This window comes from Molothrus ater, chromosome 15, assembly GCF_012460135.2.
Source record: "Molothrus ater isolate BHLD 08-10-18 breed brown headed cowbird chromosome 15, BPBGC_Mater_1.1, whole genome shotgun sequence".
Lineage (NCBI taxonomy): Eukaryota > Metazoa > Chordata > Aves > Passeriformes > Icteridae > Molothrus > Molothrus ater.
Window position 1 is genome coordinate 957424 of NC_050492.2, and position 23078 is coordinate 980501.

The window sequence follows — 23078 nt, forward strand, 5'->3', positions numbered from 1 at the left end:
TCCTTCCACTAATACTTGAGCTGGCAGGACAGAGCAGCCGCAAATGTGGGTTCTTTTCCAGTTCAAGCGACACAGAGTAAGAGATGGGGGAAAAGGAGACACAGCTACATTTATGCACCTCCCTGCAAGGCTGGGCTGCTGGAAGCACAGTGGGCAAGTGCTGCTCCAGCCTGCAGCGTGTTTTGTAAAGGTAAGCCCAAGCACAAGGTGCCTGACGGGAAAGTCCCATTGCTACTGCAGTCACAGGACGTGGGGCACCTCGTGAGAGCAGCACTGACATGCTCAGAAGAGCCCAGCCTCAACCTGACACCAGAAACCTCCTTTCTGCCTGTGAATGAAGCACAAGTTCAGAAAGTTACAGCTGCCTGGCTGTTCCCTCTGCAGCTGTCACAGGCAGTAAAGTGCTTGTGTTCTCCATCAAAGGCCAGGAGACCAGGAACTCCATGTTGGACACTTTTCTGCTTTTATTTTAAAAAAATCCAGAATGGATCCAGTAACAGTTTTATTATCAAGGAAATTGTTTTACCATAAGCAGAGAACAGACACAGGATGGAGCAGAAGGCTTAGACAAGCAAAGTATTGAACTTCCACGCTGCCTCTTTTGTAAGAAATAATGTTACAGCTGAGTTTGAAGTAGCCCCTTTCCTTCAGAACAAGGGCACCAGCCTAGCTCAGGGCTAAATGGTCTCCAGCGATGTCCCCAGCCTTGCCCCTGCTGCTCCCAGCCCTCCACCTGCTCCCAGCTCCTCAGACCCACAAGGAGGAGACATGCAGGCTGTATTCTCCTCCCCATGCCCGGACAGCTTCCATCTCCACCCTCCAATTTCATGACATGGTTTCCAAGCTTGGATCTCAGATTTACTACACCATTGTGTCAAGTATTAAATGATCAGCCAGTCCCCAGGTGCTCAGGGAACACGCCAGGGCCAAACTCATAACTTTGTCTGGCATGAATTAACTTTCATCAAGTGACAATTTATCTAGCAGACACATCACTAAATTTATACATTGAAGAATTTTATATATAGAATACTGCAAAAACACAGTAAGTCTGAATTCTGCCCCTTGCTGCTCAGGAAGGTCCCTTTTCTCCCAAGCATCAAGAAAATCGACCTCTTCATCATTCTCTCATCAAGGCAAGACAGAGACTCCTCCTTATTGCTTCTCCTCCTTCTGATCTCCTGCACTTCCAGAACCCTCTCGCTCCGAGGCCATCTGTGAACAAACAGGTTTTTACTTCTGGAAACAACAAACTGCTTCTCCTGGCCATTTTTCCCTGGCTGGCTGCTCAGGTCAGCTCCAGCCTGGAGAACCCTCCCTTCAGTGCAATGAGCAATGTGCACTGAGAAAGGAAATCTTCATCTCTGCCTGAGCTCTGAGAGGAAGAAAACAATCTTCCCATTATTCCTTTTCCCAGGGGATGTAACAGGCTGACACTGCAGCACTAAAGGTTTGGTTTGATATCAGGAAAGCAGCTGTCCTTACTGGGGACAGCTCAGCACCAAGGTCACCTGGGCACTGTGCCCCTGCCATGCTGGGACTCCTCCCTGCACAGGCAAGCACACCCTGGCCAGGTGCCAGGGGCTGGGAGGGCCTTCCACTGGGAAGGGGGTGGAGAAGAAAATCCCAATGGCCTTTACTGTGGCTTTAGGCAGACTGAACAGGAATCATGTTTTACAATCACCCTGAAGAAAGTTCAGGAATTACTTTACTCCTTCAGGCACTCCATGCACTGAGGGGAAAAGCCCTCTCATTATTCTTCTGGATGCCCCTTACTAGGAGCTTTGCCCTTTCCATGGAATGCAGTGCAGTTATGGAACACCCAGCCTGGAAGCATGGTCAGGATTTCAAGCCTTCAACTCTCCCTGACATTCCAGAGCTCCCCCTTCAGCCAGTGTCAGTCAGAGGGAGCTGCACAGAGGCTCAGCACCACCTCCCACCCAAGAGTTTGGTGTCCTGACTCCCCCCTTCCCATCTGAAGGCTCTGACTGTGACCTGGCCATGCACCTACCTTCTTGTATGCCATTTCAAAGAGTTTCAGGGAAGCCTGCTGCAGGCTGGTTGCTGCCTGCCTGATATTCTCTCCTGTTTCACTATCTTTACGAGCCAGAAGTTCTCTCATTTTAGCAATTTCTTCCTTTAATTTGTTGCACTGCAAAAAAGACACAAAGGTGAAATGCTGCACTTGGTTCATCGTTAATCTCCATCCTGTCATTTCACCACCTGCTGGCCCCCTTTCCATGCCAGAAGCCACTCAAAGTGAGTGTGCAGGGCCTAGGACTGTGCCCAGTTCCCAGTGGGCACCTGTCCACTTCACCAACAGTGTCCCAGTTGGCATTAAAGGGGCCCTGTTTGCTGTCTGGGCAGAGGTGCCAAAAACAGAGCTCAGCAGGGCCTGACCACTGGCCAAGGCCATGCTCTGTGCCTGGCACAGCTCACCTGGCACAGCCATGCCAGGGCAGTGGACAGCAAGCTGGCTTCCATGGATACTGAAGCCCTGCTGGGGAGCTGGTGAGCAGGGCTGCTCCTGCCCTGCTCAGTCCCTGTGCTGCCTGTGGAGCAGGAGCTCAGAGCAAAGCAGCAGAGTGGGCTCAGCCTGGCCCAGAGCCATCTGTCAGTCCCTGCACAGGCTGGCACTGCCTCCTTCCCTGGCAGGCTGCTGGAGAGGGCTCCTGGGCACGGCTGTGCCAGCAGGGCTCACAGACACGGGCACAGCTCTGCAGCACACCATGAGACAGGGACACAGAGTGACAGTCACCATCAGCACCAGACAGTACAGGCTGCCCCCACCTCCCCAGGGAAGTCACAGGGAACAGTCCCTGCAGGGAACTGGGATTTAGGCTCCGTGCTCCTGAGAGGAAACTCTCTCACATAATTCCAAACAAAGAGCCAGCTATTATCATGGAATCACAGAATAGTTTGGGTGGGAAGGGACCTTAAAGAACATCTCATTCCACTCCCTGCCATGGTCACTCAACCAAGTTATTCCAAGCCCTGTCCAACCTGGCCTTGGACACTGCCAGGGATCCAGGGGCAGCCACAGCTGCTCTGGGCACCCTGTGCCAGGGCCTCAGCACCCTCACAGGGAAGGGTTCCTTCCCAATATCCCATCCATCCCTGCCCTCTGGCAGTTTAAAACCACTGCCCCTTGTCCTGTTTCCATCTGCTGGCAGAGAAACAGCCTTTCACTGACCAGAGGCTGCTACCAACAAACTGTAACTGTGCTCCCTCAGACACCTCAGAGCCCTCAGGAGCCCTTTAATTCTGGTTCCCAGAGTTGTTAAATTGGTAATTGGGTGCACTCTTCTAAATTTGACTTTTGAAATTCACAATGCACTGCCTTAGAGTGGTGTGAAAAGCACTCTTGGATATTAAATACTCTATCTCATTTCCTGAGATAGAAAAACTGGAGTTAAGCGGGGGCTGCTTTTTACTGCCCCCAGGTTCCTGGGTGCTGTGCATGCACCGCCAGGAGAGCACAGCAGCTGTGCCTCTGTCCCTGTGCTAACAAGGGCAGGCACTGTCCTCAATCTCCAGCCTTGGAGCAAAGCCCCTGTGAGGAGCCAGCCACAGCACAGTCCTTATCACCACGTGCAAGGCCACACCAGGGCCACAGCTCTGACAGAAACCTCTCAGCAGCAGCTTCCCAGGCTGATGAACCTTCAGAGCCTCGGTGACACCAACCCAGCACTCTGCAATAGGTTATTTGCACACACCCAAACCCTGTTCCCTAAGGATGTCTGTCCATCCATCCTCCCCTCAGGAACACTCACCCCTCCCAAGGAGGGCCACAGCCAGAGGTGCAGGGCTGTGCCACCTTCACCCAGCACAGAAACACGGCCAGAGCTGGAGCCACTGGCCAGAGCCAGCTGGGAGTTGAGTGGGAATGTGAGCAATGATTTTGTGAGGAATTTCACGTGCTGTAGCACTCCAGGATCAGGAACCACCTACCTCATCTGCTGGCAGCTGATCCTTGAACTCTTCCATCTTGGACTCAGTGTCGTGGATGATGCCCTCGGCCATGTTCACGGCCTCCACGCGTTCCTGGGGGAGAGAGCTCGTCAGGGCTGCTGCCCACACCCCGGTGACACAAGTGGTGACATTTCATGCCCAAACTGCCAAGCCCCACAATAGTTCCCACCCAGGGTCCTTCTTAATGGCACCAGTGCAAGGAGAAATGCAAGCAAACCATTCCTAGGTGCACTGTGGCCTCACAGGGCCCCAAGAGGAGTCTGTGCCAGCCAGCCCTCAGGCTTTCACTCACAGTCACTCCCCTGAACTACAAGTGACCAATGCACCACCATTGCTGGCACATGGGAAAGGACAAGACACCTCAGGGACGGCACAGCACACTCTGTTCCATGGGAAAGCAGCAGAACTTTTGGAGAACATCCTGAAGCTTCTTCAGCAACAGGGGCACTAGAGACAACTCAAATGTTGGGTGCTTTTACTCATGGTCCCTTATTACAAAAATTCCCATTTATGCATTCCTGATGCTTTTATGGCAGTAAAACCAGGAGCAGAAAAGTGTAACAAGGCAATTTTTGAAAACTACAGTTATACAAGTGATCACCTTGCTATGTGAGCTCACTGGACAGGGGTGAGTCCCACTTCAGGATTACAACAGAGAGAAACTTATCCAGCAATTTAAGAGACAAAGTAAGGCAGCAGAACAATTTTCAGTGCAGCCTCTTTAGATGCCAGACATCCCCCTATGCTCCACAGCAATGATGAGGTTGTTCAAACAGTGGGACTTCCAGAGCAAGGTCTTTGAATGTTCCCCAGCTAACTTACAAACGCCTATCAGCCACTGCTCTGTGGCTTTAGAGGTTCTGAGGAGGCCAGGCAGTGATGCCTCCTGGGGATTTATTCCATGCTTTCTCCCCTTCAGCCCTCTTCTGATCCCTTCCCTACTGGGGGCAAGATTTACAGCACTGCCTGGACACCTGAGACAGGCTCCTGCAGGCTGAAGGACACAAAGTGGATCAATTCCATGTGCCAGTTTCAGCAATCACTAAACACATGCTGGTGCCACATCCCAGAGTCAGCCTGTGCTGTGTCTACTTAAAAATCAATGGTCTATATTTAGTTGCATAATTCATTATTACTACCCTCATTAAACCAATTAGTTCCAACCATTAATCTTGTGTGTATTACAGGTTCAGTCATTCCTCCATGGCAAGTGCCAGTCTTTACTCAACAAGGCCAGTGAGGATTTCCATCACCTCCTTCTGGTCTCACCTGCACTGAGGCCAGCACTGCTCACATGGACACAGCATTCCAGGTGCCAAATGCACAGCCAAGGGGGACACTGGAGAGCAGTGATGACAGAAACCCTCACCAGAGCTGCAAAGCTGTTTGCCATGAGCAGCAGGCAGGTGGCTTTGCTCACTGCTGCCTCCACATCCCAGGAATTCCTCAGGGAGCAGTAAAGCGCAGTCACACAGAGCAAGGTATCCAACCTCAAGACCCAAATGCCTCTGCAAACACCTTCATGCAACCCTGGAGTGTCAACTGAGCGTAGGGAAAGGAGCAGAGGCTTGGTAAGAGCTCACAGAGCAGAGCCCTGGGCCCCCAGGGGTGGGCACAGCTCAGAGCAGAGTGCTGAAAGCAGCAGGTCCTCTGCTCCCCATTACCTTTCTCCGCCTGTCCTCCTCCGCGTATTTCTCGGCGTTCTTCACCATGTTCTCAATTTCATCCTTGCTGAGGCCGCCAGAGGACTGGATAACAACTGCAGCAGAGAAGAACAGCAATAAAGGATCTGCTCTCACCTTTGAGGAGAGGATTATTCCCCAGCCTAACAGCAGCAGCCTCGCTCAGAGACTCTGTGCCCAGGGAGGCCCCATGGGCAGGACAAAGACTGTGACTCTTTAAAGAGCCACTGATGCTGCTGGCAAGGTGAAAGCCTCATCTCCCGGATCTGCAACTCTCCAGCTCTGCCACACACACCCTGCCTGCTGGTCTGCAAGCCACTCTGGCCAGTCCTCACTTAATCCACCTGGAAAGTGAGGGTGCAAAGCCCTCAAACCAAAGGAGCATCCCAGATTAGAACCACAGGACTAAAAAAAAATCCAAACTAAAACCCCTCAAACAAATAAACCCTCCAGCAAAAACCCAATCAAAAAAAAGAAAAAAAACACCCCACCCCCCCCCCCCCCAAAAAAAAATCCAAAGAGAAGGAATGGTTTCATGGTTTCACTAAAGACTCCATTCCCTGTTTGAAAACAGCCCAGGCCTAGTGGCAGGGTAATACAACATTTCCCACCCAGCTCCTAACATTGCCCTTAATAAGGAATGGAGCACAATTCTATGGGCAGGCTCTTACACATCCCTTCCTTGGCCTTTTCCCTCTATTAGTGTCAAAAAGCACAGTCCAGATTCAGGTTTTACTGCAGGGATTAGTCAAATTTCATTGAAAGAGGACCAATATCCAGAACATCTCAATGTCCATAAAAGTGCATGCTACAATCACCACTTAAAGGAACTTTTCTAAGGAATTCTTTGTCAATGGACAGAACCCTGAACAAAGACACACACACAGAGGTGTCCTTTGGATACAGATGTGGGATGAGCAATTCAGCTTTGTAATTAGGACCACATCTACCTACAGGTAGGCAGCTAAAAGTCATTCTGGATGCCTGTCACCAGGAGCCTTTTACTCAGCAGTAGAAGGCTGTCACATGTGCAAGATCTCCAAGGAAATCCAAGTAACAAGTGTAGAGTGGTTTTGGTGTCAACCTGCTGCCAAAAAGCCAAGCAGTGTGATTAAAAGCAGCACACACCCTCCAGCTGTGCATAGTTAATGCTTCTGCTAACTGGAGCATTTCACTGCTCAAGGGTTCTCTCCAAGAAACAGCTGAAGGGCAGTACAGAGGCTTCCAATTATAAGGGAGAAGAGATTTTTGTTTTGTATCAGGGGAATCTCTAAATGCTTAAAATTAATCTCCTGAACCCACCACAGAGCTTTAGAAACTGACAACTGTGTCATTAATTACCCCAGTACATGGGGCCCAACATTGCACTGTACCACAGAGCAGAATACACTGGCAACTTGAATTCCCTGAGCCTCTTGCCAGCTGGAGTCACTTCCAGCTTAAACACAAGAAATGGACAAGGTGGTTACAGGTAAAAGCTGCTGCCTTAAAAAAACCCCATTTCCAGACCTTTATGATGGAATATAACAAACAGGGTCTTGGCACAGGGCTGGTCTGCTCAGCTGTACACAACACACCCGGGAGTCAGAGATCCTTCCAATTTGATTCTGCCTTAAAAGCTGGCACCTTCATGCAGCCAGGCTCACAGACAGCAATCCCTGTGTGCTCCCAAAGAAACAACATTCCCACACAGCCCAAGGACAACTCATACACAGTGCTGCATTCCTAAACTCCAACTTCTGTCCCCTCAGGGTAACACAGGGCACACATGACTGCCCCAAACACCTTGGTGACAGAGCATGGCCCACTAACACCAGGAAGCCCTCAGGGAGCCACCCTGTGTGTCCAACACCTGGGCAATGGGACACAGCTGATCCATGCAGGAAACCCAGGAAACAGCTGCACTCTGCTCACATGTTGCTGCAATTATTCCAGATGGCAACACCAAGGCAGGACTGCCACACAGGGCAAAACCACTTGGAATGTGGTGAAACCCTGCCAGTGATGGCTGCCTAAACATTGGCATAGGCAGGTGCTTCATCTCGGCCTAACATGCAAGGAGACCATCCACTGGCAGCAGGTTACTGGAGAGGGCAGAGGCTGTGTGCTCACAGAAGCTTCGCTGCCCTACAACAAACCCACAGCTCAGCTCTGACTTATCCCTTTGCCCACCCTCCTTTCCAGGGGAGAGACAGGCTCAGATGACTTCAGCTGCATCTGTGCTGCACTGGCAACAGACTGAAGAGTGGGGGTGACCCAAGCATGGAGCCACACGCTCCATCCCCACCCTGGACTGTGGGACCCTACCCAGGCAGCACTGGAGCACACTCCATTCCCCCTGGAATCAGTGTCGCCCTCAGCACCCCCTGCTCAATCCCTGTCATGCCCAGACACTCACTCTGCTGCTCCCGCCCGGTGCCCTTGTCCTTGGCTGACACGTGCACGATGCCGTTGGCGTCGATGTCGAAGGTGACCTCGATCTGGGGCACTCCCCGTGGCGCCGGAGGGATCCCGACCTGAGCAAGGACAAGGGGTGGCCATCAGCTCCCACAGGGACAGAGCTCAGGGGACAAGGGCTGGGTAAATCACCGTGGGGATCTGATAGTGAATGAGCCTCTAAAACAACCCTCAGAGCTGAGTCCTCTAAGTACCTGTTGGCACCATGCTGTGCAGTGGGGTCTGGTTTCTGCCCTGGAAAAGTGCACAGAAACTGCAAGAGAGAGCCCCCAGGGTTGGTTCCAAGGTGGTACAGGCTCTGATTTATTGCTACACAAGCCCGTCTTCCCTAGATGTGGCAGGATGCTCTATTTCCCCAGTTCTGGACATAGATTTCACTGGCCACCTCTGGGGAACCATTTTAAGACAGCGAGAGGCAGCACAGCTTCCTTCAAAAGCACAGAAGGGCAAAGTCCTTCCTTTCTGCTGGGTTCTTCCTAGGAAGTTCACAAACTTGGACAGTTTAACAGTGCCAAACTTTGCCAGCACTGACCAAACCCATTTTGCTGAGGGAGGTGGTTGGGCAGCCCCCCTCGGCTCCCAGCAATCCTACAACACATCTATTCCCCAGGGAGCAGGGTGTGGGCTCAGTTCACAAAGTCTCCACACAATTCTTCAGAATGATGTGTTGACAGTTTAACATCATGGCGCACACACACTGCAATCCCACAAACACACACCCTGGAGTACCTCAGCTCACACTGACTCTGCTCCCAGGGTCTCACTAGCCTGAAATGGGCTTCCCTGGGGACTGCAGGTATCCTGGAGCTGCTCCAGATCCCATCTTTGCTACACCAGAGGAGTATTCAGATTATCTCCTGGTATTGGTACTGCACAGGCTTTTTTACACCCAGAGAGCCCTTCCTGGTGACCAGGCCCTAAAGCTGCAGTAGCCCCAGTGCTACATGGGAGTGCTCAGAAGCTCTGAGCTCCGTCTTCAATGCCAGCTGGTCCTCAGCCACAGAAGGGCTGTCCCAGGGCCAGGCTGTGCCTCTAGAGGCTGCCTTTGTACTAGAAAGGGGTCAAATGTCTTCTGTAAGATGATTCCCCCTCAACACTGCTTTCAGGGGGCAGCTGAAATGGAGAAGGCTCTGAACATCTCCCAGAAGGTCAAGTCTAAGGTCAGGAATAGAGAAGCCAACGTACCAATGTGAACTGGCCAAGCAGTTTGTTGTCACTGGCCATCTCTCTCTCCCCCTGGCACACTTTGATCTCCACTTGTGTTTGCCCATCAGCAGCTGTAGAAAACACCTATGGAAAAGGAACTGGAAGTTACTATATAGCTAATTAGAACACAAACATCTGCAGTTACAAGCTGACTGAGCAAGGAATAAAAGGAAGCTGCTAGGAAGGGAAAATAATGAAATGCTTGTTCCCATGTTCCTCTGACAAAACTCCATGGCATCAAGGCTAGCAAGAGCCAAGCCAATGTTTTCTTGTCCTGTATGCACCTGGGGACACAAAAACTGGCCATCCATGGCAGGAGCAGGTTCCAGGGCAGCCACCACACTCCAGAAAATCTCCCCTGAAGCAGCAGGCTTCAGCCCACACCCCAGGCAGCTCAGGTGTTATCAGAGAGAGCACACAGCAGCAGGCCCAGACAGAGGTAAGGGAAGGAAGGGATCACACCCAAAGCACCAGGACATTACAATGCAGAGAAAAGATAACCCCTTCCCAGGCACTCAGCCAAGCAAGGGCTCTCCCATGGGCGTGGTGCTCAGTCCCAGAAGGGCTCCACACAATCCTTCTTCAGAATGATGTGTTGACAATTGACATCATGGCACACACACTGCAACAATCCTCACCAGGCCACAAACACCCTGGCATATCTTGTCATCATTAACTCAACTGCCCTCCCCTCTGGGCCACAGCAATAATCAGAGATACTCAGTGGCTGACATTAAACCTGATTTCTCCACTGCTTCTCTTGTCAGATGAGGAGGCAAAATCATCTACTGGCATGCTCTGGGTGGCCTTTCCCGAGCCGTCTGACAGCACCAGCAAAGTCCCACCCATCCTGAGTCAACTCTTACCTGGCTCTTCTTGGTGGGGATGGTGGTATTCCTGTTGATGAGCTTTGTGAAGACACCTCCCAGGGTCTCGATGCCCAGGGACAGGGGAGTTACATCCAGCAGCAGCACATCTGTCACATCACCAGCCAACACCCCGCCCTGGATAGCTGCTCCAATGGCCACAGCCTCGTCAGGATTGACTGCTTTGCTCGGAGCACGGCCAAACAATTCCTGCACAGTCTGCTGCACCTGAGTGGAGACACAGCACAGCTCATCCACAGGGAAACCACCATGGCCACAGCAGCCTTGGCTCAGCTCTATGTCCTTATGCTGCTGCTGCCATGGAAGCCTGAGACAGAAACACCAAGCCTCAGCTCTGTGCCTGCTCCCTCACTGCCCACCCTCCTGCACAGCACTGAATGCCCTCATTCCAGCCCAGACAGCCCCTTCTCCAGAGGCTCTGTGTGCCAGCTGCAAGGCAGCCCTTTCAGTGCCTTCACACAGCCCAGCCACATTCCGAGGGGATCCTTCCAGGCTTATCTGGGAGTCAAGGACTGCTCCCTGGGAACTGTGCAAGCCAACACTGAGCAGGACACAACTGCCAAGGACAGTACAGCTGTGGAGGAGCACAGGAAAGGTAAAAAATCCAGCAGCACAGTTCATGTTGTTTGTGTGCAGTGAAGGGGGGAAAAAAAAAAAGGGACTTGTATAAAGAACAGTATTTTCCAACTCTTTATTTCGTGGGCTGTTTCAGCAGAGATGTGTTTTGTCAACACTCTGAGCTCTGCTGTCAGCTCTGCCCTGCTCAGCCCACTCCCCAGGACTGTGCTCATCATCCCAACAGATTTCCTGCTGAAGCATCCAGACAGAAATGCACTGAGGATCTGCCCCACAGCACAGCTCAGAATTGCCCTCCTCTGCCCTACAAGGGAAGGCTGTGGGGCTGGGCCTCCTCTCCCAGTACAGGTGTTGGGCACACCAGCCCACATGAGTGGGATGTGCCTGGAAAATTGCTGGAAGCAAACACCCAACTCTACGCTGCAGCCAGGAGACACCTGCCCCAAGCACCCATTACAGAGGAGACTCTATATGTGAACATGTAATTAAATGCAAATCTTTCCCTCTGGAGGTGTATTTTACAGTACAAAACAATACTTGTAACCACCCACAGTCCACCTCCCAGAGTCCTGGCCATGGGACAGCTCCAGAGAAGCCACATTCCCTCCTAGCAGGGGAAAGAGAGAACAACAAGGTGCTCAACAGAAGGCTTGGCTGTGTACAACACACTGGCACCAATTTCAGAGGCAGAGCAGTAACTACAGGCACTCAGGAAAGCATTCTGTCAGCCCAAAGCTACAAATGGCTAAGGGTTAACAGGGGAAGAAGGGAAAAAAAAAAATCAGTATTTAAGTTCTGTCTTCCACCCCTGAAGGATACATAATGTTTCTTTGTCATCACTTTATACATAGGTAATCACACCATTTTTCCTTTATCCAGCTGGAACAACAAGGACTTTGGGAACATACAGCAGAGTTACTCCACGTGAGCTTTGGCCAGAACAGGAGCTTCTGTTTATCTTGCTGCTCTGGCTCCCCTGCCTGGGTGACTTTCTGCTTATACCAGTATCACCTCCAGCCACCAGGCTCATCAATGCAGGGAGGAAAAACCCTCCCACCAAACCCCAAATCAACCCCAAGCAGGACCATGTACACACCTACTGTCCTAGAGAGGACCTGCAAATCACAAAGCAACAAATAGTCCAGGCCTGAGTGATCCCTCTGGAGTGAGATTTTGGTGCTCTCTGCAGGAAAGGCCAGGCTGTACCCTTGGAGGGAGCAGTGAACATCCCTGTTCAGCTCTGGGATGGAGGAGCGGCAGCAGGGCATGGCTGGAACAGGAGCAGTAAATCACCTGCAGACAGCACTTATCTGCACAACTGTGCATGTCAGCACAGCAGGCTTTAAAGCTACCTGCTGAGCTTATCTCCACAGAACTAAGGGCCAGGCTTTAGATAAGGAGTGTGTGCAAGAGCCAGGTAAATGGGCCTGCCAACAGCAGCCTCCAACAGGTAGCTCTGATTACACACAACCAGCAGGTACCAGAAGGGTTCTGCTTGTGCAGGTTCTTCATAGCTGGAAGTGCTGGAAATCCCTTGGAAGGCACAGATTGCTTACAAGTGGCTGTCACTGAAATGTACCTTTACCACACCGAGTCCACAACAAGAGGAAATGCCCTGTACTTCTCAGCAATGCTGCTCATGTCCAGTGCACCCCAGGATGTCAGGCTGCAGCTGGACTCTCACCTCCCAGCACGTCCCCTTGGCTCTGTACAGTGCAACTCAGCTCCAGCCCCAGGGCCCAGCTGGGCTGAGCAAACAGAACGAGAGGTCCTGGGCAGTGCTCCCAAGGGACCCTTGGCACTGAGTGTGCCCTGAGCACTCCCAGCTCCTCTGTCCTGACCCTCCAAACAGAGGCACAGGGCAGCTGTGCCAGCCCTGCCTGAACAGGCCCTGAGCTCATACCTTTGGCATTCTGGTCATGCCACCGACGAGGATGACTTCCCCAATGTCACTCTTGCTGACTTCAGCATCCTGCATGGCTTTCTGGCAGGGGGCCACGGTCCTCTTGATCAGGTCAGCCACGATGCCCTCAAACTGCGCCCGACTCAGCTTCATGTTCAAGTGCTTTGGTCCGGAGGCGTCCATGGTCAGGTAGGGCAGGTTGATGTCGGTCTGTGGCATGGAAACAGGCTCAGGAAAAACCAGGAATGGGCTTTACATCAGCTTACAGGTTCTGTTTGGCCTGTACTGAGGTATCTGTGTGGCTGTTCACCCTCCAGCCCAGTTTAAGTGGCAGCAGGCACACTTTTATGTTTGACATTTCAGAAATAAGACAATTATTTTGTTCCACACCTCATGGTTACAATAGTTAAACCCCAATTTTAATACTGTGTTACTTCAAGGTCTTTCATTGTTGAGCAAAACAATTTGTCACAGCCAGAAGGTAAGAGCAGAAACACTGGAAGTGACAACCTTAATGCTGTTCCTTCAGCACAACACAGAAGAAAGCCCATCTGCAGAGTTCCTGCAAAGATTCTGCCAACTGACTGACACCAGGTAAACTCCTTGAAGGTATTTCCTTCCCTCCTGGCTATTCTCTAAAAGCCTACAGCTCATGCTCAACAGCCACTCTGCTGCCATTTAACACAAAGTTAATTAGAGCAAGGAACCGTATTCCCCATTTTAACGGCTGTTTGTCACATGCTGGATTTTTAAAGCAAATCTTATACTGAAATCATCTGATTCAAGTGCTGAGTCATGCTGACCTCGAAAGACACTACAATCCAAAGCAATTAAAACATTAGTGCTTTAAGCTCTAGAGATTAAGTTTACACAAGAATTAAAACCATGCTGCTGACTAGAGGAGTGCACTCACTTTATACAGAGCGTGGTCAAAAGTATTAGGGGAAAACGGGACCAAAAGCAAGTTGTTTTCACTTCACTGCTAAAGAGTTAAAGAATTCAGTCTTTCCTGGTATGAACAAACTGCATTTGCCAGCTCTTGAGCTCGCAAAACAGAGCTTGCTATGTCTCTGGCAGAACTATGCAGCCATTGTGACTGCCCTCAACTCCTTGCTCTGAGCTCCCCACTGGCCAGCAAAAAAGACCACCATCAGATAAAATTAAAGATGCTTATTCAGGAGCTAGAACTTGGCACATTCCCCATTTCAATTACTATATAATTGACCTTAATTTCACTTAGCCAGGACTACTACACTCCCAACTTTCTGCTTTTCCAGTTCCTTATTCAGTAATTAATTCATAAAAGACACACTTGACCGCATTAAAATACAAAGCTGATGGAAAAAAGGAGGGAGGGTGGCTGCTGCCCATTGTGCAGCCAACTTGTCCATAGGCAAGTAAATCAAGATTCTGTATAAGAATTACTACACAAATTAGCTGTTTCAGTGGAATGAGTAGCACCAAGGTTTTTGGAAGCGCTTGCACAGAGCTGTAAGTGGTTCCAGTACCCAAGCAGCACTGGCTAAATTCCCTGATGCCCATTACAGTTCTGAAGTACAGAACAGGTTGGGAAGGTCACATTCCCTGCAAGATCAGGTGTGGTGCCAGAAAAAGGGCAAAACCCAGCACCCAACAACTCAGTTTCCAGCAGCTCTCTGTGGTCTGAAAGCCCACCCTGCTGACTGACCTCCCGTGCCACTGATGCCACTGCGTTACACAGAAGAAAAACCAGTGTCAGAGAGGTTAGTGAACAAAGCCAGTGCAGAACTCCACGTCTCCTAGTGTTGTAGTGGATGCTCTGGATCCAGGCACGTACCTGCACAGATGATGAAAGCTCACACTTGGCTTTCTCTGATGCTTCTCTCACCCTCTGAAGGGCCATGTTGTCTTTAGTCAGGTCAACTCCCGTCTGAGCGACAAAAACAGGGTTAACAGACTCTCAGCACCTGCTCAGGAGTCACATCCCTGCAGTTCACCATTCAGAGCTCTCGACTGAAAGCTATTTCTAGAGCAGACTGCCATGTGCACTGTGCTGCTCTCTCCCTGCTGGCAGGGGTAGTCAGCATTTCCAATCTGCCAGCCCTCTCTGCTCTGCAAGTGATCATATAGTGAATTACAGACTGAACCTTGGAAAGGCTGCTGCAGCACAGAATAGTAAGACAGGACTGAATTAGCAAAGGAGTTGGAATTACATGGCAGTTTCCTCCCAGCAACCCATTTGCATCTGTCTGTCACATTCAATTGCAACACAGATGTTTACTTTTAAAAGTAAGCAGACTGTGTATAGGACAGTCCTGTAACACCAGAGAGAAAGAAGGCAGAAGTTCTGCAATTCTGTGCCTTCCAAGGAATACTCCACTTCAAGAAAAGAAGTGGAAGAAGTGGAAGCCAGGCTAAAGAGTGTCTAAACCTCTTAAATTCCAGCAGTGCCAGAGGTGACAAGTCCTAAGAATTTAAGAGAATGCTCATTCTTCTAAAGAAGTGAGGTTGAAAAGCAGTGTAATTCAGGATTGTGCTCTCAAGAGACACCTTACCTCTCTCTTGAACTCTTTCACAATATACTGTAGCAAAGCCTGGTCAAAATCTTCTCCACCCAAGAAAGTGTCACCATTGGTAGACTTCACCTCAAAGACTCCCTTCTGGATTTCCAACACAGAGATATCAAAAGTGCCACCACCCAGGTCATAGACTGCAATGCTGCAGGGAGAGAGGCAGGACAATGTTACTTTCTCAACAAAGGTAAGTGGCTCAGAACTCCCTCTCCTCAAGAGATGATGTGCAGAACGCACACTGGTGCCCACACAAGTTCAAAGCTTCTCTAAAGACAGCAGTGAACCATCCCAAAATGTCCATACCCCCTGAGCACTCAGGGTCCATGTGGGGGTCCCTGGAAATGTGCTGCACAAAGCCTGACCTTGCCCATTTTTTCAGAGAGGGCAGCTACTGCCTCTCCAATATCAGACATTGTCACATTCAGTGACAAGAGCAGGGACACCAGAACTATTAGGAATTTCTTTTCCCCCCAAAATGTTTCAAACGTAATGAGGTTTTCACAGCATTATCACTACCACAGAAACACAGAATGTCTAACAAAAGCCTGCACTTCTGTAACCACCCCTGACAGCAACAGAGGACTGAATGCAGGCAGGGGAGCTGCACGCCATGGACAGCTGGCACAGCTCAGCACAGCTCCTGTGCTGCCCATCAGCACCTCTAGTGACAGCTTGTCACCCAGCTGTCCTCAGCCACACCCACCACTGCCACTGGCAGGTAAGGAAACTCAATTGACACTCAGGTTGGATAATTAAGTTGTAGCTGCAAGTTATGAACTCTCTTAACAAGGCTGGTTGGCACAGAACAGAGATGACATTACAGAGCTCTCACTAAAAGCTGAGTCCACCTTGGCAGAACCCCAAGCAGTGCTCTAAAACCCAGCAAGCAGAGGAGGCAAATCCCAGCAGGTTTATTTCAGAGGGTTGGTGTTATGCACTTACACTTTGTCTTCAGACTTGTCCAGCCCATAGGCAAGTGCAGCTGCTGTGGGCTCATTAATCACCCTCAGGACGTTCAAGCCAGCGATCTGCCCAGCGTCTTTGGTAGCCTGAGGAGGAAAGGGGACAGTGCTGACTGCTGAGAGAAACTCAATGCAATTTATGAGCCCCAACAGCTCCCAGCTTGATGAGTACCTGTCTCTGAGAATCGTTGAAGTAAGCAGGGACTGTGATCACGGCGTTCTTTGCCGCATGTCCCAGATAATTTTCTGGAAGAAAAAGGAGACGAAACAGAAGTTATCCTTGTAAGAACACCAAGTTATCACTCACAGAATGGGTGGGAAAGGGACCTTAAACTCCATCCCATTCTACACCCTGCCAGGGGCAGGGACACCTTCCACTATCCCAGGCTGCTCCTGTCCAGCCCTGTCCAGCCTGGCACTGCCAGGGATCCAGGGGCAGCCACAGCTGCTCTGGGCACCCTGTGCCAGGGCCTGCCCACCCTGCCAGGAGAAACTTCCTCTTACTGTCTAACTTAAACTCACTCTCTTAATTTAAATCTACTGCCCCTGTCCCATCACTGCATGCTTTTGTAAATAGTCTATCTCCACTAGCACCTAGTTTGATATTATTTCTCCCAACCAGCAGAAGACAGGCTTGCTGTTTTCTGGGAAAATGCAGAGGGAGCTGTGCAGAATTTCAGTCCTTCCACAAAAAAGAATAGACTTGTAGACTTGTACAGCTTGTAGACTTCTGGCAGCATAGCAATGCACCTCTGCAATTCCATCAGTGAGTGGATGTCACTGTAATGAATTACCTGAGAGCTTGTCTTTTTATTGCATGAGACTGAAGCTGCACTCCATTTTCCTGCATGTGATGCACTTAAAAGTTACTCATTTTCATCCCATTTATAGAATCTGCTGTTGCCAACACTTAGACAGCACAAGCAATGTACATTTGCCAACTTTATAAGTGTTTGAGACAGCAAGTCAGAAAAATATCTATCACACCCTATTTTAAAGTCTCAAAAAAGGGAAGTCCCCAAATGCACCATGAGACCTGCTAAAAAATACAAATGTGCACGATGCAGTGTGGATGCACAGACAAGACTCATGGCTGTGCAGCAGTCCTGCACAGAGCTTACACATTGCACTGCTCTCTGCTGCCTGCAAAGCCACTGCTGAAACCAGGCAGCACCCAGGCCAAAAAACACCTCTCCAGAAAGCAGATCCCTGCTGAAGGCAGATCAAAGTCAGTCAGATCTATCACCTCCAGATCCTCACACACCACATACTTGTATCTTACTACTGGTGGAGCTCTAGCAAGTGCCCAGAACCTAATAGAGAAAATACAGTAATTGATGAAGCTTCAGTCCTGTCCTCCTCACACTCACTGGACGCAGTGTTTAACAAGTGAGGGAGCAGAAGGCACTAATGATTGTTCCCTCTCTGTACTACACTTAGTTTCCCCAGAAACCACTTAAGAAATTAAGAAAGAGAGGAATATGTTTCCAGGCCAATAGGTATTTTCTCCTAGTGAAGACTTAAAGTCACCACTGGCTAATTATCTATTAGGGCCCAACAATGTGGTCTCTTGAACACTCCCTCTCTCCCTACCTGCCACATATCCAGCAGCTGAGTAGGAACAAAACCACTTCAAGCCTGGCTGCCCCAGCCTGTACTCAGCAGCAGCCAGGGAGGCACAAGGACTGCAGCTTCCAAGGAAATGGAGCTCCCCCTTCTGAGAAAGTGCAAATTCCATCAAAGTCAACTCAATCAGCAACCAATTCTGGTAAGAGTATCTTTTAAGTAAAACACCGATATTTTGCCAAAGATCCAAGATTGAGACAGGCAATGATCTTCCTTGAGGCTTCCTAGGAGCCTACCCTATTCCCTTCCCCCATCTGCAGCCCTGCTCTACGAGGGTTTGGTACCAAGAAAGTGCTGTTTTGGCTGCAGCACTTCCACGTACAAAGCACAGAGACAGCAAAGAGCAAGCTGTACCAACCTGCAGTCTCCTTCATCTTCATGAGGACAAAGGCACCAATCTGGCTGGGAGAATAGAGCTTCCCATGAGCCTCCACCCAGGCATCCCCATTGGAGGCACGGACAATCTTAAATGGGACGTTCTTACTGAAAACAACAAAACTCACACTCAGTTTCTGCAGCAGCACAAACCCTGTACCACCAGTATCAGCAGATGAACACGTGTAGCTCTAAACAAAGAACACTGAACTTGCCAGCAGAGTCCCAGATCCAGAGTCCCCAAAGTACCAATTACAGATTGAGGCTGCCAACACTTACACAATACAAATAACACACATATACCAACTTTATAAGTGTTTGAGACAGGTCAGAAAAATATGTACTACACCCTATTTAAGGTCTCAAAGAAAGAGAATTAAGTCATCAAATGCATAAACAGTACTCATGCCCATGCAGCAGCTGTGCAGAGAGCTTACACACTGCATTGTTCTCTGCTGCTTTAATCAGACACCTCATTTAACCACAGGCCTGAGGTATGATCACACAGCTTTGATTGCAAGCACCCCCAAGAATTAGAAAAGTCTGCACTGCAAGCACCAGCAAGCCTTTTTTCTTCTTTCTGGAAGCCTTAATGTGATCAGCAATGAATGCAGCTAAACACAGCCTGGCCCTCACACAGAAGCACTGCAATCTCAAGAGCAGAGGGCACAACAACTTCCCCCAGAGCAGGGTGGTGTCTGGAAGCAGAGCAGGTCGTGCTGCCCCCGTGGTGTTTGCTGCTCTGGTGCTGGCAGTGGCACTGTCCCCTCACTCACATGTCCTTCTTCACTTCGGCGTCGTCGAAGCGGCGGCCGATGAGGCGCTTGGTGGCGTAGAAGGTGTTGTGGGGGTTGGTGACCGCCTGGCGCTTGGCCGGCATCCCCACCAGGCGCTCGCCCTCGGCCGTGAACGCCACCACCGACGGCGTGGTCCGGGCACCCTCCGAGTTCTCCAGCACCTGGGCACAAAGGCAGGTGTGACATCCACACGCTCACCTCGGGGACACGCTGGGGACACCCCACGTGTAACTCTCCTGTTTTACTCACTTTCGCTTGCTTCCCTTCCATAACAGCCACGCAGGAGTTGGTGGTACCCAGGTCAATCCCAATAACGGCACCTTTGATTGCTTCTGAGCTGGACGGCACATCAGGAGAGAGAAAAATTACCATTAAAGGAAAATAATGAATTGCAAAAAAATGTCCAGTCCCAAAGACAGGACAAAGTGATTTTCCACGCAATGTTGAAGCAAAACCAGGCTGTATCCTAACCTAAGGTGTTCTCTGATTCTTACACCGAAATTTAAGCTTGTGCCTCTGTTCTGAGCCAGATGACTTACAGGTAAACCCTTGCTTGTTAAAATAAGCATATAATATATTATTCTTCCCTAGAATATCTTTACTTCATACACATATTTATATCTTCTCAACAATCCTTAAGAGTTTGGTATAAAAAAAAGCCATAACTAACTTTGTCCCTACAGACAGAAACTGTTTTGGGTTACTTTTGATCACAGAATCCCAGACTGGTTTGGGTGGAAGGGACCTTAAAGCCCATCCAGTGCCACCCTCTGCCATGGCAGGGACACCTTCCACTATCCCAGGCTGCTCCAAGCCCTGTCCAGCCTGGCCTTGGACACTTCCAGAGATCCAGGGGCAGCCACAGCTGCTCTGGGCAACCCTGGTGCTCAAACATATTTGAAAACATTCACCTGGAGTGAAAAAATAAACAAATACAATTTATTTGTGTTACCACTGCTTAGTATGGGGAGAAGAATCCACAGTGACAAATCACTTGGTCCATGCAGGGTGCTCTGGGCCAGAGCCAAAGCAAAACACCTTCCTGATCCTCAGGAGCAACAAGTGAATTTAGTCCTGAAAAATGGCAGTGGTTCTCACACAAGACAACTGTGAACCCCTTCCTCCTCTGTGGGAAGAGTGCATCACCCCTCCTGAGGCTCAGAGAATCCCTGAACTGTAGTTTTGCTTACAGACAAAGGCACAATCCGGGATGGAGAAGGCATTCTGCAGCAGAGCAGGACTGTTTATTTCCAGGAATGTCACTTTCCCAGTGCCCAAGCTGCCAGGGGCTCTAACTCCAGTTCCAATAACAAAGCAGTGAGCTTGGAACATTCAGCTGTACCAGACAGACCCAGCTTTCCCAACACAAACAGATTTCCCAGCCCATGGCCTGAATCAGCATCAGCCACAAACATCTGAGTAAGTCACACAACCAACTGCTCCCTTCTCCCATTATCCTGCAACAACGAAAATGAGTGATTCAAATGCATGTTTGAAATGAACTTTTATCTGCAGGGAAACTGGATCCAGACATCACCCATATTATGTCAGTGTAAAACAATTAGTCCCAACAGTGTCTGGATTACTTTTTGGTTGGTTTTAATCAAACAAATCTCAGCAATCCATGCTTTGTGGGCACTGCTGGTGAGGGGAGCAGCAGGGAACAGCAATTCTCAAAGCTCCCCTAGAGAGAAACAAGATATTAAAAAACAACCTAAGAGAAGTTAAGGGAGGAGGCTCCAGTTTTATTCTGCTGGTTTGGCTCTGTTACCCAATGCCTGACTCCAATAACCAGTTCTGGTATCAGAAAGAGATAAATATAAACACCAACAGCCAAACACAACCACCCCAAGGAGCACTTACGCATATTTCCTGCTGGATGCTGCTCTGAGAACGTTTTGGCTGAGGCCATTCCAAAATGTCTGTAAAACAAAGACATTCAAATGAGAATGTAGTTTAAAACATCAAGAGATCTTCAACCCAAGGCTTTCAGAGGCAGACAAGCTCTGAAGCAACACCGTCCTACTACAGTGGACCCTCTTCAAACACTTAACTGCAAAGGAATGAATAACTTGAGCAAGACTCAGGCTGACATAAACAGCCCCCCCCAATTACTGCACTAATTCATCTGCCACAACCCTAATTTCTATGACCAGAACCGAAGTATTTCCTCATACAGAATAATCTGTGAGCATGTTACCAGGCAAAATACATCTCAGTAAGTCAACACTGAACCTTCAGCAATCCACGAGCAGCAGCAGATAAACATTAACCCCGTTTCTCAGAGCTTTTTGTGCCTAGTCAGCAACAAAAGCCCCACTGCATCCCTTGAGGAACCTGCAGCTGAGATTTTGCTACGCCCCAGCTTGGCCCCCCTGTGCACGTGTAAAGCAGCATCCTGGAGAGCTGGGGAAGCATTAGCCCTCTATCTGATTAAGAATGAACGTCTAAGAAGATATTTTAATGCAAACGGAACCGAGCCATGACTACTTTGCTGAAATTTAAAGACGTAAGGCCCGGGCACTGCATGGGTGGCTCAGGCTGCGACAGGGCCGCGCCAGCACAGCGCGGGTGGATTTGCGGTCCCCGCTTGTCCCTAAATCGCCTCCGCGTGCCCTCCGCAGCCCGATCCCCGCTGTCACCGGCACACGCACGGTGAGGAACCGAGAGACCTTATTCAAACCTCCTTAACGCAAAAAAGACTCCTACACGTAAAACAGGTTCCTCTACGCCCCCCAGGTCCGCATCGCCCCGCAAAAACACGAGCTCGCTCTTAATAAAATCTGAGCACTGAGGAGCCGCGGCCCGGGCCCGGACTCGCCCGCAGGCAGCGCCCTTCGCTGCTCTCCCAGCCCAGCGGTGTCCCGGAGCGCTCGGGCCCTCAGGGCCCGCGCTGTCCCCCCGGCCCCCCAGGGCCCGCGCTGTCCCCCCGGCCCCCCGGGCCCGCGCTGTCCCCCCGGGCCCGCGCTGTCCCCCCGGCCCCTCACGGCACTGACCTGCGCGGGGCGCGCGGGCGGCGCGGGCGCGGCGCGCGGCAGCAGCAGGGGCAGGCGGCTCGCGCTAAGCATGGCGGCGGCGGCGGAGGACGGGGCGCGCGGGGCCGCGGCTCTTCTGGAAACCTCCACCCACGTGGGTCGCGGGGGGGCCGAGACGCGCCGCAGGACCCCCGCCGGGGGCTGACTCCAATAATGCCTGATCCCGCCGCTCGCTTTCGGCGCGCCGTTCGGACTCCAGCACCGGAGGCGCGGCTGCACGATGGCTTCCCGACACGGATACACAGCTCGGTGTACAGGCTGGCGCGGCCCGGGGCAGGACACAGGCAAAGAGGCGGAGAGGTGCACACCGGCGCGGCGTCGACAGCCCGGGTCCTGTAGCGGCCGCGCACTCAAGGTCGGACAGGATAAAGCGCACGGCGATTGCAGCGTCCTTGCGTCAGGCCCCGTGCTGCGCATGCGCAGGTGGCGCAGGTCGCCGCATGCGCCGGGGGCCCGGGGCCGTACCGCCCGTTCCCGCGCATGCGTGATTCACCCCCGGGCCCTGAGCGCAGCGAGGCCGCGATCCCGAGAGCAGGAACGGAACCTGCCGAGCGCAACCCCTAAACCCTGCAGATCACAGCTCCCAAACCCTGCCGAGCGCAGCTCCCAAACCCTGCCGAGCACAGCCCCTAAACCTTGCAGAACACTGCTCCTGTACCCTGCAGAGCACAGCTCCTAAGCCTGCGAGCCGTGGCCCTACCGCCCCGTGAGCACCAGAAACGGCTGTGCCACCGGCTGCACCTGGAAAAATACGTGTGAGGGATGAGACTGATACTTCCTCATCCCCAGAGGAGAAACAGGACTTTAAATCAAGTCAAGTAGTTCACAATTCCACAGCATTCCCAGCCTGAACCCAAACCCAGCATCGAGCCAGTTCCTGGGAAGAAAGGAGCCCTCTCCCAGTCAAATCCAGAACAGCAGGAACACTCCAACAGCTCTTTGGGGCAATCCTACTTTATTTAACCTATCCCAGAAGGGCTCTCCTATGATTCCCATCACCAGCCCCAGGCCCAGGGGTTTCGGATGAGCCTCCTGGAGAGCACAGAAC

At 50.9% G+C, this 23078-nt stretch overlaps 1 protein-coding gene and 2 non-coding genes across 3 annotated transcripts; all 3 read right to left on the minus strand.

Moving 5' to 3' along the window:
• Positions 1-440: 440 nt before the first annotated feature.
• Positions 441-22350, minus strand: HSPA9 (heat shock protein family A (Hsp70) member 9). Its single transcript, XM_036391538.2, has 17 exons — positions 21992-22350; positions 20859-20917; positions 19245-19332; positions 18975-19156; positions 18182-18306; positions 16370-16443; positions 16178-16284; positions 15218-15380; positions 14500-14592; positions 12684-12893; positions 10184-10411; positions 9297-9401; positions 8053-8170; positions 5637-5731; positions 3952-4044; positions 2012-2152; positions 441-1215 (listed from the first exon to the last, which is right to left on the minus strand). The coding sequence occupies exons 1-17, from the start codon at positions 22061-22063 to the stop codon at positions 1156-1158; spliced, it is 2013 nt and encodes a 670-aa protein (XP_036247431.1). The 5' UTR covers positions 22064-22350; the 3' UTR covers positions 441-1155.
• On the minus strand, positions 8733-8801 carry LOC118692334 (small nucleolar RNA SNORD63). The gene has a single exon (XR_004981136.1). It is a non-coding gene; the product is annotated as a small nucleolar RNA SNORD63 (small nucleolar RNA).
• LOC118692333 (small nucleolar RNA SNORD63) lies at positions 9863-9934 on the minus strand. The gene has a single exon (XR_004981135.1). It is a non-coding gene; the product is annotated as a small nucleolar RNA SNORD63 (small nucleolar RNA).
• Positions 22351-23078: the final 728 nt, after the last annotated feature.